The sequence below is a fragment of the Peromyscus maniculatus genome, chromosome 12 (assembly GCF_049852395.1).
Source record: "Peromyscus maniculatus bairdii isolate BWxNUB_F1_BW_parent chromosome 12, HU_Pman_BW_mat_3.1, whole genome shotgun sequence".
In the NCBI taxonomy this organism is placed as follows: Eukaryota; Metazoa; Chordata; class Mammalia; order Rodentia; family Cricetidae; genus Peromyscus; species Peromyscus maniculatus.
In genome coordinates, this window is record NC_134863.1 from 85,742,538 (window position 1) to 85,756,455 (window position 13,918).

The 13,918-nt window shown below is 40.9% G+C and overlaps 1 protein-coding gene across 2 annotated transcripts in view; it reads right to left on the reverse strand.

The window, feature by feature from the left end:
- Nucleotides 1-13,918, reverse strand: part of Brwd1 (bromodomain and WD repeat domain containing 1) — a 96,720-nt gene that overhangs the window by 13,243 nt on the left and 69,559 nt on the right. Inside the window, exons 33-39 of one of the 2 annotated variants that reach the window (XM_076549291.1) lie at nt 12,241-12,313; nt 11,974-12,015; nt 10,022-10,168; nt 8,519-8,671; nt 5,938-6,104; nt 4,660-4,886; nt 7-174 (exon numbers count right to left, since the gene is read on the reverse strand). In XM_076549291.1, the coding sequence (XP_076405406.1) occupies nt 7-174; nt 4,660-4,886; nt 5,938-6,104; nt 8,519-8,671; nt 10,022-10,168; nt 11,974-12,015; nt 12,241-12,313 (977 nt within the window). The remainder of the gene's footprint in view (nt 1-6; nt 175-4,659; nt 4,887-5,937; nt 6,105-8,518; nt 8,672-10,021; nt 10,169-11,973; nt 12,016-12,240; nt 12,314-13,918) is intronic. The other variant, XM_076549292.1, reaches the window with a different exon arrangement.

Consider the following 13,918-nt stretch of genomic DNA (forward strand, 5'->3'; position numbering starts at 1 on the left):
ACTCACCAGCTTTTCTCTGAGCAGCTCTTGTTCTGGTCACCCTGAGACTGCTGCTTCTCAATAAGCCACTGCGCAAGGAGCACTCTGGAGCTCTGGAACTCTCTTTGCTTTCCTCAGAACTATTTGAAGCTGAAGAGGATGAAGAGGTAGCTATGAAATCTTCCATTTCACTTTCTAAAAAAATAAATAAATAAAAGATATGGTCTCCACATAAGCAAGCATTTGTTTCATAACCCAAATATTTTACAATACTAAAACCAGACTCAGGGGGCTGGAGACACGGTTCAACAGGCAGGAGCATGTGCTGCTCTTGCAGAAGACCTAAGTTCAGTCCCCAGGACCCCTGTGGCAGCTGCTTGCAACTGCCTGTGACTCCGGTTACGGGGGATCAGATGCCCTCTTCTGGCCGCAATGGGCACCAAGCATATGAATACATACAGAGAAAATAAACACAAATTTTTTTAAAAAAAAAAATTAAAACCAGACTCTTAACATGCTTTGAGTGTTTGCATGCATATAATGCTTTGAAGAAAAGTGACTTAAAAAGAAAACTTTGTATTTAGAAAGTATACATCAGTATTCAAAATTAAGTCACATTTGTATTTTCAAAAACTGACCACACTCTAGGCAAGATTCAGAAAACAATTTAAAGGCAGACTTCCATTTCAAACTTAATTAGCCCCCCTAAAGTATTATGTCTTCTGTGACATCAAGAGGTTTCCATGCTAGAAGGGACAATCATTCTGGGTCCTTTGATCTCAAAACTCAGAATTTCAGGTCTCCAACAGCTTTGTGACAATACAGTTTTAACACATAAATTAAACTCACACAGAAAGGGCCCAAACAGTGAGAGAAAGGAATACTTTAATCAAAACAAATAATACTTTTCAAGACCATACATGTGTGACATGAGCATCAGACAGTGTACAGCCTTGTTTTATGTCAATTTAACACACAATAGTCATTTGGGAAGAGGAGCTTCCAACTGAAAAAATGCTCCCCTCCCACCAGACTGGTCTGTAGCAAGACTGTGGGGGAATTTTCTTAATTGATGGCTGATGTGGGAAGGCCCAGATGGCTGTGGGTGGTGCAACCCCTGGGCTCATGGTCCTGGATTCTATAAGAAAGAAGACTAACAAAGTCATGACGAGCAAGCCAGTAAGCAGCACTCCTCCACGGCCTCTGCTTTGGTTCCTGCCTCCAGCTTCCTGACTGGAATTCCTAAATTGACTTCCCTCAGTGATGGAGGGTTACTTACGAGTTCTAAGCCAAATAAACCTCCTCCTCCCCCAAGTTGCTTTTGGTTATGTTTTTATCAAAGCAACAGAAACCCTAACTAAAACCAGATGTGGTGGCAGAGGTCTTTAACCCAAGACCTTGGGAGGCAAAGGTAGGAGATCCTTCAGTTCCAGGCCAGCCTGAGCCACATAGTAAATTCTAGAACATTCAGGGCAAACATAACTATGTTATTAGTTTGGGGAAGGGATGGATATATATATATATGGTTTTGGTTTCTCAAGACAGGGTCTCTCTGTGTAGCCCTTGCTGTCTGGGAACTCACTCTGCAGACCAGGTTGGCCTAGAACTCAAGATATTCTCCTGTCTCTGACTCCTGAGTGCTGGTAGTAAAGACATGTATCACACCACCTGGCTATAAAAATAAAGTGGTCTTTATAAAGGCTGTAGTGTACTAAGGTGCCTCTGGTGAAAAACTCTGGCCTGGCAGAGGTGGGATTCAAACCCACGTCTTCAAAGACACTGGAACCTAAATCCACGATATCAGTGTCTATGTTTTGAGGAGGATGGTTGGAAGTGCTTTGGAACTTTTGGCTAGCAAAGCTGGGTGAATTGTTGTATAAACCTGAAGGATAATCTGGAAGCCTGGTTGTGGAGGTCCAGAAGGAAACAAAGACAGTATGGGAGCAGTGTGTTGGTATTTTGTGTTAAGACTCTATGGCATCTGAAGACTCAGCTGTGATTCACAAGAAACTACTCTTGTTACTGGGACAATTGATGACTGTCAGCTGGAACTGAGAAATTAACAGTGATTAAGTAAAGGGCACCATCACTGGATGAAATCTCCTAGGAAGTGTTTCTTCCTAGTCACCACACTGAGGCTGTTGTCCAGAGGCAGCTAAGACGGTACCTTGTGCTGGCAGCTGAACTTGGTCAAGTTTAAGAGTCTCTAATGGGGGCTGGAGAGATGGCTCAGAGGTTAAGAGCACCGACTGCTCTTCCAGAGGTCCTGAGTTCAATTCCCAGGTCCTGAGTTCAATTCCCAGCAACCACATGGTGGCTCACAACTATTTGTAATGAGATCTGGCACTCTCTTCTGGCCTGCAGGGATACGTGCAGACAGAACACTGCATACAAAATAAATAAATAAATAAATCCTTTAAAAAATGGTGGCTCACAACCATCTGTAATAAGATCTGGTGCCCTCTTCTGGCCTGCAGGGATACGTGCAGACAGAACACAGTATACATAATAAATAAATCCTTTAAAAAAAAGTCTCCCATGTGGTACCGCTTTTGGAAATATGGAGAGCAGCTGGGCTTGGCACTGTGAGAGGCCATTGGTGAGGATGCACCTCAATTGCAGCTGAGCCCCAGGAATGAAAAGCCATGGATCTGGACTGGAGTGATAGCTCAGGGGTTAAGAGCACTGACTGCTCTTCCAGAGGTCCTGAGTTCAATTCCCAGCAACCACATAGTGGCTCGCAACCATCTGTAATGGGATCTGGTGCCCTCTTCTGGTGTGAAGGCATACATGCAGGCAGAGCAATGTATACACATAAATCAATCTTTGTTTGTTTTGTTTTTGTTTTTTTCGTTGTTTTGTTTTTCAATGCAGGATTTCTCTGTGTAGTTCTGGTGCCTGTCCTGGATCTCGATCTGTAGACCAGGCTGGCCCTGAACTCACAGAGATCCCCCTGGCTCTGCCTCCCGAGTGCTGGGATTAAAGGCATGCGCCATCACCACCTGGCAAATAAATCTTTAAAAGAAAAAAAGAAAGAAGAAAAAGCCACAGGAGAGAAGTTGAGGCTTGGCACCATGTGGTAGTGCCCGAGTCCCTAAAGAGAGCTCAGAAGAGGCTACTGGAAAAGTGTGGCCCAGCTGTGGCGTGGAGCTGACCTGAGCCTAGGCAGACAAGCTAGGCGTGCTTCAGAGGCCATCTGGAGAATAAGTGGATCCAGGCATAAAGCTCTAAATGTGTGCACTGGGAATTATGGTTTTGCTTTGGTCTGAATGTGAAGGTATGTAATTTATTTTTGATTTTAAAGGATCCCACAGTTAAGAGATTTTGGAATTCTAGAAAGACTTTGGACGTGTTAAGAGCCTAAACTTTCCCATTTTTAAAAACCATTGGGACTTAAAAAGTCAGGGCAATGGTGGCACACGCCTTTAACACAAGCACTTAAAAGGCACAGCCAGGTGGTTCTCTGTGAGTTCAAGTCCAGCCTGGTCTACAAAGCAAAATCCAGGACAGGCACCAAAACAACACAGAGAAAACCCTGTCTCAAAAAAAAATAAAACAAAAAAACACCAAGTTAGGTTGTTTTGTACTGTGACATTAATATTAACACGCCATCTTTGGGACAAATGAGAAAAAAAGGTTCTAGTTGAACAGTGATGTGTTTGTGTGTCCAATTGACAAGGAGTCAATTGTACTAGCTAAATGCAAGCTAGAGTCATTTGGGAAAAGGGAATCTCACCTGAGAAAACACCCCCATCAGACTGGACTGCATTACCACAGCAAAAGAAATCCTAAGATAGGGAATTCCAGTTTCCTGTTCTTACATACATGGAGACTTTATTCTGTAAATGTGTCCACTAACTGTGGTGGGTTGAAAGAAAATGGCCCCAAAAGGAGGTATGGCTTTGTTGGAGTAGGTGTGGCCTTGTTGGAGAAGTGTGTCACTGTGGAGGCAGGCTTTGGGGTCTGATGTATGCTCGAGCCACATCTAGTATCTCAGACTCCTGTTGCCTGTGAGTCAAGATGTAAGAACTCTCAGCACCACGTCTGCCTGCATGCTGCCTTGCTTCCTGCCGAGAGACAATGGACTAAACATCTGAAACTGTAAGCCACAATTAAATGTTTACTGTTGTAAGAGTTGTTGTGGTCATGGTGTCTCTTCACAGCAATAAAAACCCTAACTAAGACAATGACATCATGTAAAGTGTGCCGGCTTGACCTTCTCCACAGGCCACTTCCTTCCCAATCACTGGATGTGTTTCTCAATACCATTAGTAACACTAAATGCAATATTTGAGACTGCAAACGTGGAAAGCCATAAATTATGGCCGTAAGTAATATACTCTCATCACACAACAACTCAGTGCAATGCAGACGTAACGAGGCAGACTCACTGAGCACTGCTATAAAGGGGCCACATCTGTTCAGGGACATTACCAAAACAGCAACAGACTGAGTAAACGACAATGTACTACTGAGCTATCTGCCCTCAATGACTATCTGTACTCTTACTTCTCATTTAAAACACTTTGTGATGCATAGATCTTAGCAGAAACCTAAGTACATTATTTCTGTCTGTTCCTTGGTGACAAGGCTGTGTGCTGTGCTGTTTCTAACCCACAGTAGTAAGTAGCGCTGCTGCACACTTGGATGCTCAAAGCCAAGTAACGTTCAACTCCTCACCAGACAACTCAGAACCATTCCTTAGCATCTCAGGTCTATTTCTTCTCATTCTTTCTAATGACTCTGCTGAATCTGAAGAGTCCCCAGAAGTGAAGCCTGAAGAGACACCAGTGCTTGTCTTGCGGGTTGCAGACAAAGGTGCCCTACTTGAGGTAGACTGGGAAGGAGGACACATCAGCTGTGGAGTTACTTTTGTCTGAGATTTGAACTGCTTCTGTTTGATATTTCTGGTAAAAGGTATGAACAAGAGAAACAATTATTAATAAAACATAAAAGTAAATTGCCAGAGAATACCCATATAAAAGCATATTGGTTCTTAACCTGAGAAAATTCACATAAACAAAATAATAAAATATTCACTATTAATGGTATTCAGTATAGATTATTATTGTTAAGTATTTCCTTACTCTAAATTCAACAGGTCTGTGGATAGATGATAAAATGATCCCATTAAGCAGGCTATTTACACCTAAGTATGCATTCTTTTAAGTGACAAATCTGGGTATTCTTTACATAGAGATTTTGGAAGTCCCAAAGAAGGAAAGGAAAAAGCAACAAAGAAAAAATACTTAAACAGTGGCTAGAAACTTTTCAAATTTGGCAAATTACACTTCATACCCACAGAACTAGATAAACACCCAAGTAATACAAACTCACAAACTCCAAGCCTACTTGCTGGTAGGTTAAAGCAGCAAAAGGAAAATAATGTACACATAAGAGAAGTTGTTCAGCAAGACCAGCAGCTAATGTGGGGTGAAAGGACAAGAATTCACCATGCAGCTCAATTATTTTTCTGGGCTTCCAAGGAGATCAGTGGTCCAGAGCACTGCCTACTCTTTATCAGAGGACCCAGGTTCAATTCTCAGCACCAACACGGCAGCTCACAACCTTCTGTACCCCAGTCTCAGGAGATCAGAAGCCTTCCTGGCTTCCAAAGGCAAAAGACACATTTGTGATATACATACTTACATGCAGACAAATACCCACATACATAAAATAAAAGTAAAGTCCACAAAACATATTTTAAAAAATTACCTTCAATAACGAAGGTAAAATTAAAACACCACCAAGAACTCAAAAATAGAGAAGTATGCTGTTGGTTCACCTGCCTGCTTTACAAGGCATTTTATAAGAATTCTTTGGGCTGGAGGAAAAAAACCAATGACACCAGGATAACTCAGTAACCAGTTACACTTTTATAACTGGACACTGAAATATACAGAGCCAATATACAACTTAAATTAGAAGTCGACTGCATGCACCGCCAGGCCCACGCACCTCGCGCTCCTCTCAGCCCGAACGGCTCCATTACAGCCTTGCCGTTGCTTAAATCTTTGGCTTCGTCGAAGTTTCTCCTTGAATTTTTGACCAATTTTAAAATCAAAAGAGATTTTCTTCATTTTTTCTTCAAACAAAGCAGACAGTCTCAAGGTCATACTATAAATCTAGAAGGATACAAATACATAACCAGAATTATGAAGTCACTCTGCTGCAGGTTTTCCTTTATGTGTCACTGTGGCAGGTGGAATGAATCAATACCTTCTTTCCTTTCGCCCTGCCACACATCAGTGGCATCTGCAGGCTATGGGGACATCCACATCCACTGACCTTTCGGACAACTAGTGTAAGAGAGCAACTCCACACGCCACAACCCGGAACACTTCTCCTGATATTCTCAGGAGACCAAATTTGCCCCCCCCCCCCACACTTTAACAATGGTCCTTAGCCAGTTCCAAAGCACATTTCTCCTTAAGCTAATTTGGAAGTTAGTTCTAACACTGCATTTAAGTATGTATTTGGATCAAAGAAACAAAAGCATTTTTACACCAATCATTTTACAATTTGACTGGGATACCACCTAAATCGAAATATGAATAATAAAAAGAAGGATGTCTTGCATCTCATACAAGAGATACATCCTCCACTTTCATGTAGCCCAGCCACTCACTACGAGGGCAAAGATGACCTTCCATTCCTAGCCCTCCTGCCATCACTTCTGAAGCGCTGGGCCTGAGTGTGTGACACGCCCTGGCTCATGCAGCATGGGGACAGAGTCCAGGTCTTCATGCGTGCCAGGTCACTGAAATGTCTCAGCCAAAGTACATCCTTTGAAAGCATAAGGATCTGAGTTCAAGCCCCATAAGCACATTTAAAAAGGGGTGCAGGGCAACGTGGTGGAACTGTCTTGTAATCCCAGGGAGACAGACATGAATCTCTGAGGCTAGATAGCGAGCAAGCCTACGCTACTACTTAGCAAGTTATAAGCCAGTCAGAGACTCCTGTCTCAAAATTTTTATTATCCTATTTTACATTTATTTATGTTTGAACATTAAAAAAAAAAAAATCAGAAGACAACCTATAGGAGTTGGTTCTCTCCTTCCATTATGTGGGTTCTGGGAATCAAACTCAGGTTGCTGAACTTGACTGCTAACAAGCACCCTCTCTCTCCTGGCCAGCTACTCCCCAGCACTCTGTCTCAAAAAAAAAAAAAAAAAAAAAAAAAAAATTTTTTTTTTTTTTAAAGTGAATGCTCCTGAGAACACACAAAGCTGTCCTCCAGTTTTCATATACATGTACATATACAAGTACATAAATACAAGACTTCTGTGTTGGACAAAGCTGCTGCCAGAGTCCACATAAGAACAATTTTTAATCTTAAAAGTACTCTCATGAGTATGAGGTTATGTGTGAATATAGTGGTGAAGTTTATAAATTAGACAAGGTAAGAGATTACTTGCATCTACCAGTAAGTAGCACCGTTATAGTGATATAATAAAAGTTACATGAATATTGTTTTAATTGTCAAGAGCTGGCTAATGTATACAGTATGGATACTGTGGACATAAAGATCATTCATGTTCCAAATGGACTGTTGCAGAATGGTATAAGATATGCAGCAGAGTATCAGTCATATATAATTATTAAAAGGAAATTCTATACCAGAAAACTTGAAAAAGTACAGACTGTGAGCTCTAACAGTTTTCTATGTTTTTCTGTTCTGTAGACAGAGGAACATTCAATTTGTTGCCGCTTTTGACTTGGAAAACTTGATAGTTATTTCTAGTACTTTCTAAATTTGTTCTTTTCTTTTAAAACTGAATAGTAACATCAGTCATCAAAAGTTAACAAGATTCTCTAAGCCACTTAAGTCTGAAATTTGATTATCTTGAGCATTCATCATATTTTCATGTTTTCTCACTGGAAATTAAGTAACATATCTGAACTGAAAATAACAAGAGGCTAACAGTGACAACAGGTTAAATATAAAAAGGACATTTAACAACCAAAGCGAACGTAATACCAAATGAAGAAAGACTAAATTTTCAGCATTACTTACTATTCAGCATTACAGAGAAGCACCCTGGGTCTCACTTACCTATGATCCAATTATATTATTGGACACTTCCACAAATAAGCTACACTTAGAATTCTGAAATTCACTCCATTTGGAATAGCACGATGTAATCTCATACCATTCTGCAACAATCCATTTGGGACATGAATGATCTTTATGTCCACAGTATCCATAGTGTATACACTAGCCAGCTCTTGACAATTAAAACAATATTCATGTAACTTTTATTATATCACTATAACGGTGCTACTTACTGGTAGATGCAAGTAATCTCTTACCATGTCTAATTTATAAACTTTACCACTATATTCACACGTAACCTCATACTCATGAGAGTACTTTTAAGATTAAAAATTGTTCTTATGTGGACTTTGGCAGCAGCTTTGTCCAACACAGAGGTCGTGTGTTTATCCAGTTATCGTACATGTTCTGACTGCTACTAGCAGGTAGAAAAATACACACATCATGCATACTTTGTTAAAATAAAGCATGGAAAAAAATTACCTTTGATCTTTTGTTGGGTGTATATGCCTTTGCATTGCTAAATATCAACCGGATGTCTTTGCAAAATTCCACGGGGCTATCATAATTACCAGCTTCTAGAGTTTCCCGAACTGTTCCAAAATCCATTGGAGTGTCTATAATATCTCGGTAATCCTGTTTTAAAAATGACAATTCACAGGTGAACTTCATGCCCTCAAAATGTAAGCACATAAGGAGCTGGGAGATGGCTCAGCATTAAGTGCGTGGACTGCTCTTTCAGAGGACCCGAGTTTCCAGTTTTCACCATTTTCACAACCATCTCTAAGTGCAGACCCAGGGAATTCAACACCTTTTCTGGTTTCCCTGGGCAGTATGAACAGGGTACACTAATATGTATGCAAATAGAACACACATAAAATACCCAAACACACAAACTTTTTTAAAGTAAACATCTGGACTTAGATCTCTACAATATTCAAAGTAACAGAAGTGAAGGAGAGGGAAAAAGATCCAAGGATTAGTATTTAAAAGTAGATCCTTTCCCGAAAGGCAGGAAAGAAAGATAGGATAGAAAGTATCAAATACTGAAGATTTTACTCCCCCCCCCCGCCCCCCCCCCCCGGAGGGATTGAGGGGATGTTGGTTTTTTAAGAGAGGGTTTCTCAGTGTCCTGGCTGTCCTGGAACTTTCTGTAGACCAGGCTGGCTTTGAACTCACAGAAATCGCTTGTCTCTGCCTTCCAAGTGCGGTTAAATGTGTGCACCACCACTGCCCAGCTTACTTTATCTTAATTTATGTGTTAGCATGTGAGTGTAGTGCTCAAAGAGGCCAAAAGAAAGTTCCAAACCCCTATGGAGTGACAGATTAGTTAGGAAGTGCCTGACATGGTGTGGAAAACCAAATTCCAGGCCTGTGTGAGCACTCTTAACCATCTCTCCGATCCCACACATATCATCAAATGTCAATTCACATTGGTCCTGAGACAAGGTATTTTAATTTTCTGCTTTATGGTCCTCAGTAATCCCAAGCTTGCTGTAGCAGGCAGTGTTTTTGGTTCTTGGTCCTGATCATTGTCCATCTGTCCTGATTTTTACTGTTTAAAATAAGTGGGTATGCCTATATGTAAGAATGTGCAACACATGCATGTCTGCTGCCTGTGGAGGGCAATGGATCCCTTGGGACTAGAGTTACAGATCGTTGTGAGCTACTATGTGGGTGCCAGAAACTTCTGTTCAGAGCAGCCAAGACTTCTAACCTATGAGCCATCTCTCCAGCTCCAGGACATTAATTGTCTTAATGTAGTGCCTACAGACAGTGATGCCCATGTAGAAACCCCCATTTCACCCGACACTGTGCCACTATGTCTAAGTGAGTGCCATGTCTACTACACACCTGGTGGGAGAGAGGAAACAAATCAACGTGAGTGAAGCCTGTTATCTGACTCTTGGGTTCAGTCTACATCTGCAATCCCACTCTCTTCCTCACACACAAAAGGGGGCCAATATTCCATGCCAGGAAACCTACTGGGTACTCAACCAAGTCCACAGGCTGTCTGAAGGGCTCCGAGTCCTCACACTGGAAGATGAGGATGAGCAGGGCCTTGCACTGCCTCCTCCAGTCGCTCTCAACACAGCTGGCGGCTCTGCTGCTCCTTCTGTTCCATTTGTGGACCTGAAAACATATTTGTAGGTTATTTCAGCCTGGGTGGAAAATAAGAAGAGAGCACATCCACATTACGGTATATGATATTGGCTACAAAAAAAATAAAATAAAATAAACGGGCTCTTCTGCTTTCTGTACTGCATAGAAGTTGTGACTGTTTTCAACTTGTTATCTAGCTGGAAAAAGCTGAGTGCTACAAAAATCCAATCATGTTTTATGATGTTCTAAACAGTTTTCTAAAGTGATTTTTAAGACAATCAAGCACACTTTAAGAAAATACTAATGAGAAAAATTACATTAAGATTAGATATGAAAAGTGTTCCAATGAGCACAGCATACCACGTCTAACAAGCGATTCTGCCAATTTTCTCTCTCTGTCTATGTATTCTGTTCGCAGAATATCAGCTGTCACACTCATTTGAAATTGAGGTGGAAATCAGTACACCTCAACCAAAGATGTCATAGAGCCTAGGACTGCTGTCACATGGGACAAGGTATCTTATCAAGACCAATGTGACCACAAAGAAGACAAGTTAGTCAGAGACATAAAAGTCTGGTTTGAATTAACTGAAACAGAACGTACAGGAGGAGGGAGAGAGGGGGAGGGGACGGGGGAGGGGAGGGGGGTGGGAGAGAGGAAGAGGGAGGGAGAGAGAGGGAGGGAGGGAGGGAGTGTATGTGCGTGCGTGCGTGCGTGCATGTGACCCTAATTTCACTGGTAGCCTATCAAACTTCTTCTCTATACACACGGCAACATCTTCCTTGTGGAATCAAGTATGTCATTTGCAACAGCAGATACAGCCAAGCAATGGACAAAAGGAAACACTTGGCAGTTCAGCTGGTAATGAAGCAACATGAAAATGACAACTCAGACAAGACAACTGCATGTCTAGCTCTTCAATAGTGATTAGGACAATCATTGTACAAAAGATTGAGCATTGTTGGGTTTGGTTTTTTTTTTTTTTTGAGATAGTAAGTAGTCCTGGCTGGCCTGGAAGTCACTATATAAACCATGTCCTCAAACTCGGAGAGATCTGCCTGCCTCTGCCACCTGAGTGCTGATATTAGAAGGAGTATGCCACCACACCCAGATGATACTTTACTTTTTTTTGTAAACATTAAACTCAAGGAGCATCTAGGTAAAATTTTAAATGACATGGGTTATAGTATTTCACCCATTCTGTTACAAATAGTCTGCTCATTAACTTACTACATAAGCACTGAGTTCTCAATCTTCTCCCTTCCTCCTTAAAAGTTCCTCTTTTCAATAAACCTCCTTACCAAATCCTACCTGATCTACTTTTCCCCTTAAAATATCTCTGTGCCTGGGCTATACAATTATATGACAAACACTCCTGTCAAGTATTCAAGGCACATTAAAATGAACCATCAGAGACCACCTTATCCTCCAAGCTGTATTCACGCACTATGGCTGTGGCTGCCGCTCAACCTCAGTTACAGCAAATCCTTGGATTTGATGCTCTACTTCACCAAAACATGAACCACACGCAAGTCAGGCCCATACCCCAAAGGGCCCACAAACACATATGCCCTACTTCCTTCTTTGTGGGAGGTCCACATCTTACTTCATCTAAACTAATAATTCAGTTCCAACAGCAACTCTCAACTAAACATTACTGACAAAACCAGAATTTAGTGATTTTTTTTTCCCATTTCTCTTATAAACCAAACTAACTCACCTCATAAATATCTAGTATCATCATATAACTTAAAGGACAAAAGCTGTAATCCAGATGAATATTTGGTTTTGAACACAGAACACACAAACCAGGTAGCCATGCAGAGCGACTTACCCTTCTCCTTCCAGAAGACGTTTTAGGGAGATCACTATCGTCCTAGGATAAACCAGAGCACCTTACTATGGAGTTCTCACCAGATATCATCTGAGCAAAAGGTGTACCAGAGACATCACTTAACCATGAAAGTTCTCATCAAGTACCCTATTTTCATAGCTAATTGGAATATACCACAAAAAACGGTATTAGATGACCTACATTTTCTACTCTCGCTTTGAAATTACCATTTGAAATTAATGCCATTATAAAGTTAAAACTTCATACCAAATCATCAGCATTCTGATCATCATTTTCTGATGTGTTAGATAGTTCTGATATATTTGTACAATCTTGATTCCTAAAAGTTAAAATTTTCACAATTAATCATATGAAGAATAGTTACTCCTGACAAGCATTCATTTCACACTAAAATGGAAACAGCTCCCCAGCCTAGGCACACCCAACTTTGAAAATGACATGAGATTGCAACCAGTCCTCTGTGAAAAAAAAAATGGACTTTAACATTCTAATTTAGAATGACAACTTTTAAGTGTGTTCAAAATCAAGTTGATAATACAGAAATAATGATACTCTTAAGTGGCCTCTCCAGGCTGAACACAAACATGACTTGTGCTAGCATTATCACAGTAATACTGATATAGCAAATACCCAGAAAAGTGGAGATTTAAGACAGAGAAGAAACAAACCAAACCAAATATCTAAATGTCAGTGATTAAACAAAGGAAAAGCTGCTAACAGGATGCTCAAAAAAAAAAAAAAAAAAAAAAAGACAAAAATAGGCATGCTACCTCCTGAGGGAGAAAAAATTATTCCGGAGGAGGGCTAACAACATCTAAATCCTAAGGACGTAGGACAGAAATGATCTAAGAATGCTGACAGGGACCCGCATCCCTCCATTTCAGCTAGATGCTAACTATGGCACTACTGCTTCTTCAAACTAGTCTTTCAGACTAGACCAGGCATGTTCAGAGGGGTAGGGCCTTAGACGGAGTCTTTCAATGAATTTCTATAGACAGACACATGGGAAGGGAATTCAGTCTCTCATAAAAAGACTGAAGTTGGGTTATCTGTCCACACACTAAAGCCTGTGAGGGAGGAACTTAGGTCTCAATTCCCATATCAGCTTTCATGGAATTCCAAAGAAATTTGCTAGGAAAGGAAATGTACAAAGTATTTATACACGTCTACTTTAACAGAGTACAATTCAAAATGGACTAAAATTCAACCTCGTCATTAGAAGATGTCTGGAAAACTTACACAAACAGGCTACAAATTAACTGACCAGCATTCAAAAAAATGATGAGTCAAGAAAAACTTAAGAGATTAAGACAACAAAGTAAACAAACACTGAAGTGCAACAATGAGTCTAGATTTGATCCTGAAGCACAAGGACACTGGTGTACAAACTACTAAAACAAACTTTGTATCCTGACACTTTACAAGTGCACCACAGGTAAGTACACAAGAAGCTCAACACCCGGCATAGAGGAGCATCAACTACTTCAAATTGGCTGGAGAGATGGCTCCTCAGTCCAGGGTGCTGCTGCTCTCCCAGCACCCACTTAAGGGGCTCACAAACATCTCTAACTCCAGATCCAAGGTTGTCTCTCTGCTGACCTCAGACACCAGGTATACACATGATACACATATATACATACAGATGAAACACTCACATAACATGAGACTGTTTTACTTCAAATTTTTAAATATATAAAAGTTGGGGGTGGAGAGATGGCTCATGCTAAGAAGCACTGGTTACTCTTCCCCAGGATCTGGATTATATTCTCAGCACCCACATGGAGGCTAACTATCATCTGTAACTCTAGTGCGCAGAGATCCAACACCCTCTTCTGGCCTCCATGGGCACCAGGCACGCAAGTAAATTACATGTATACAAGCAGGCAAGATACCCATACACTTAACGAAGTATTAAAAACTAAAA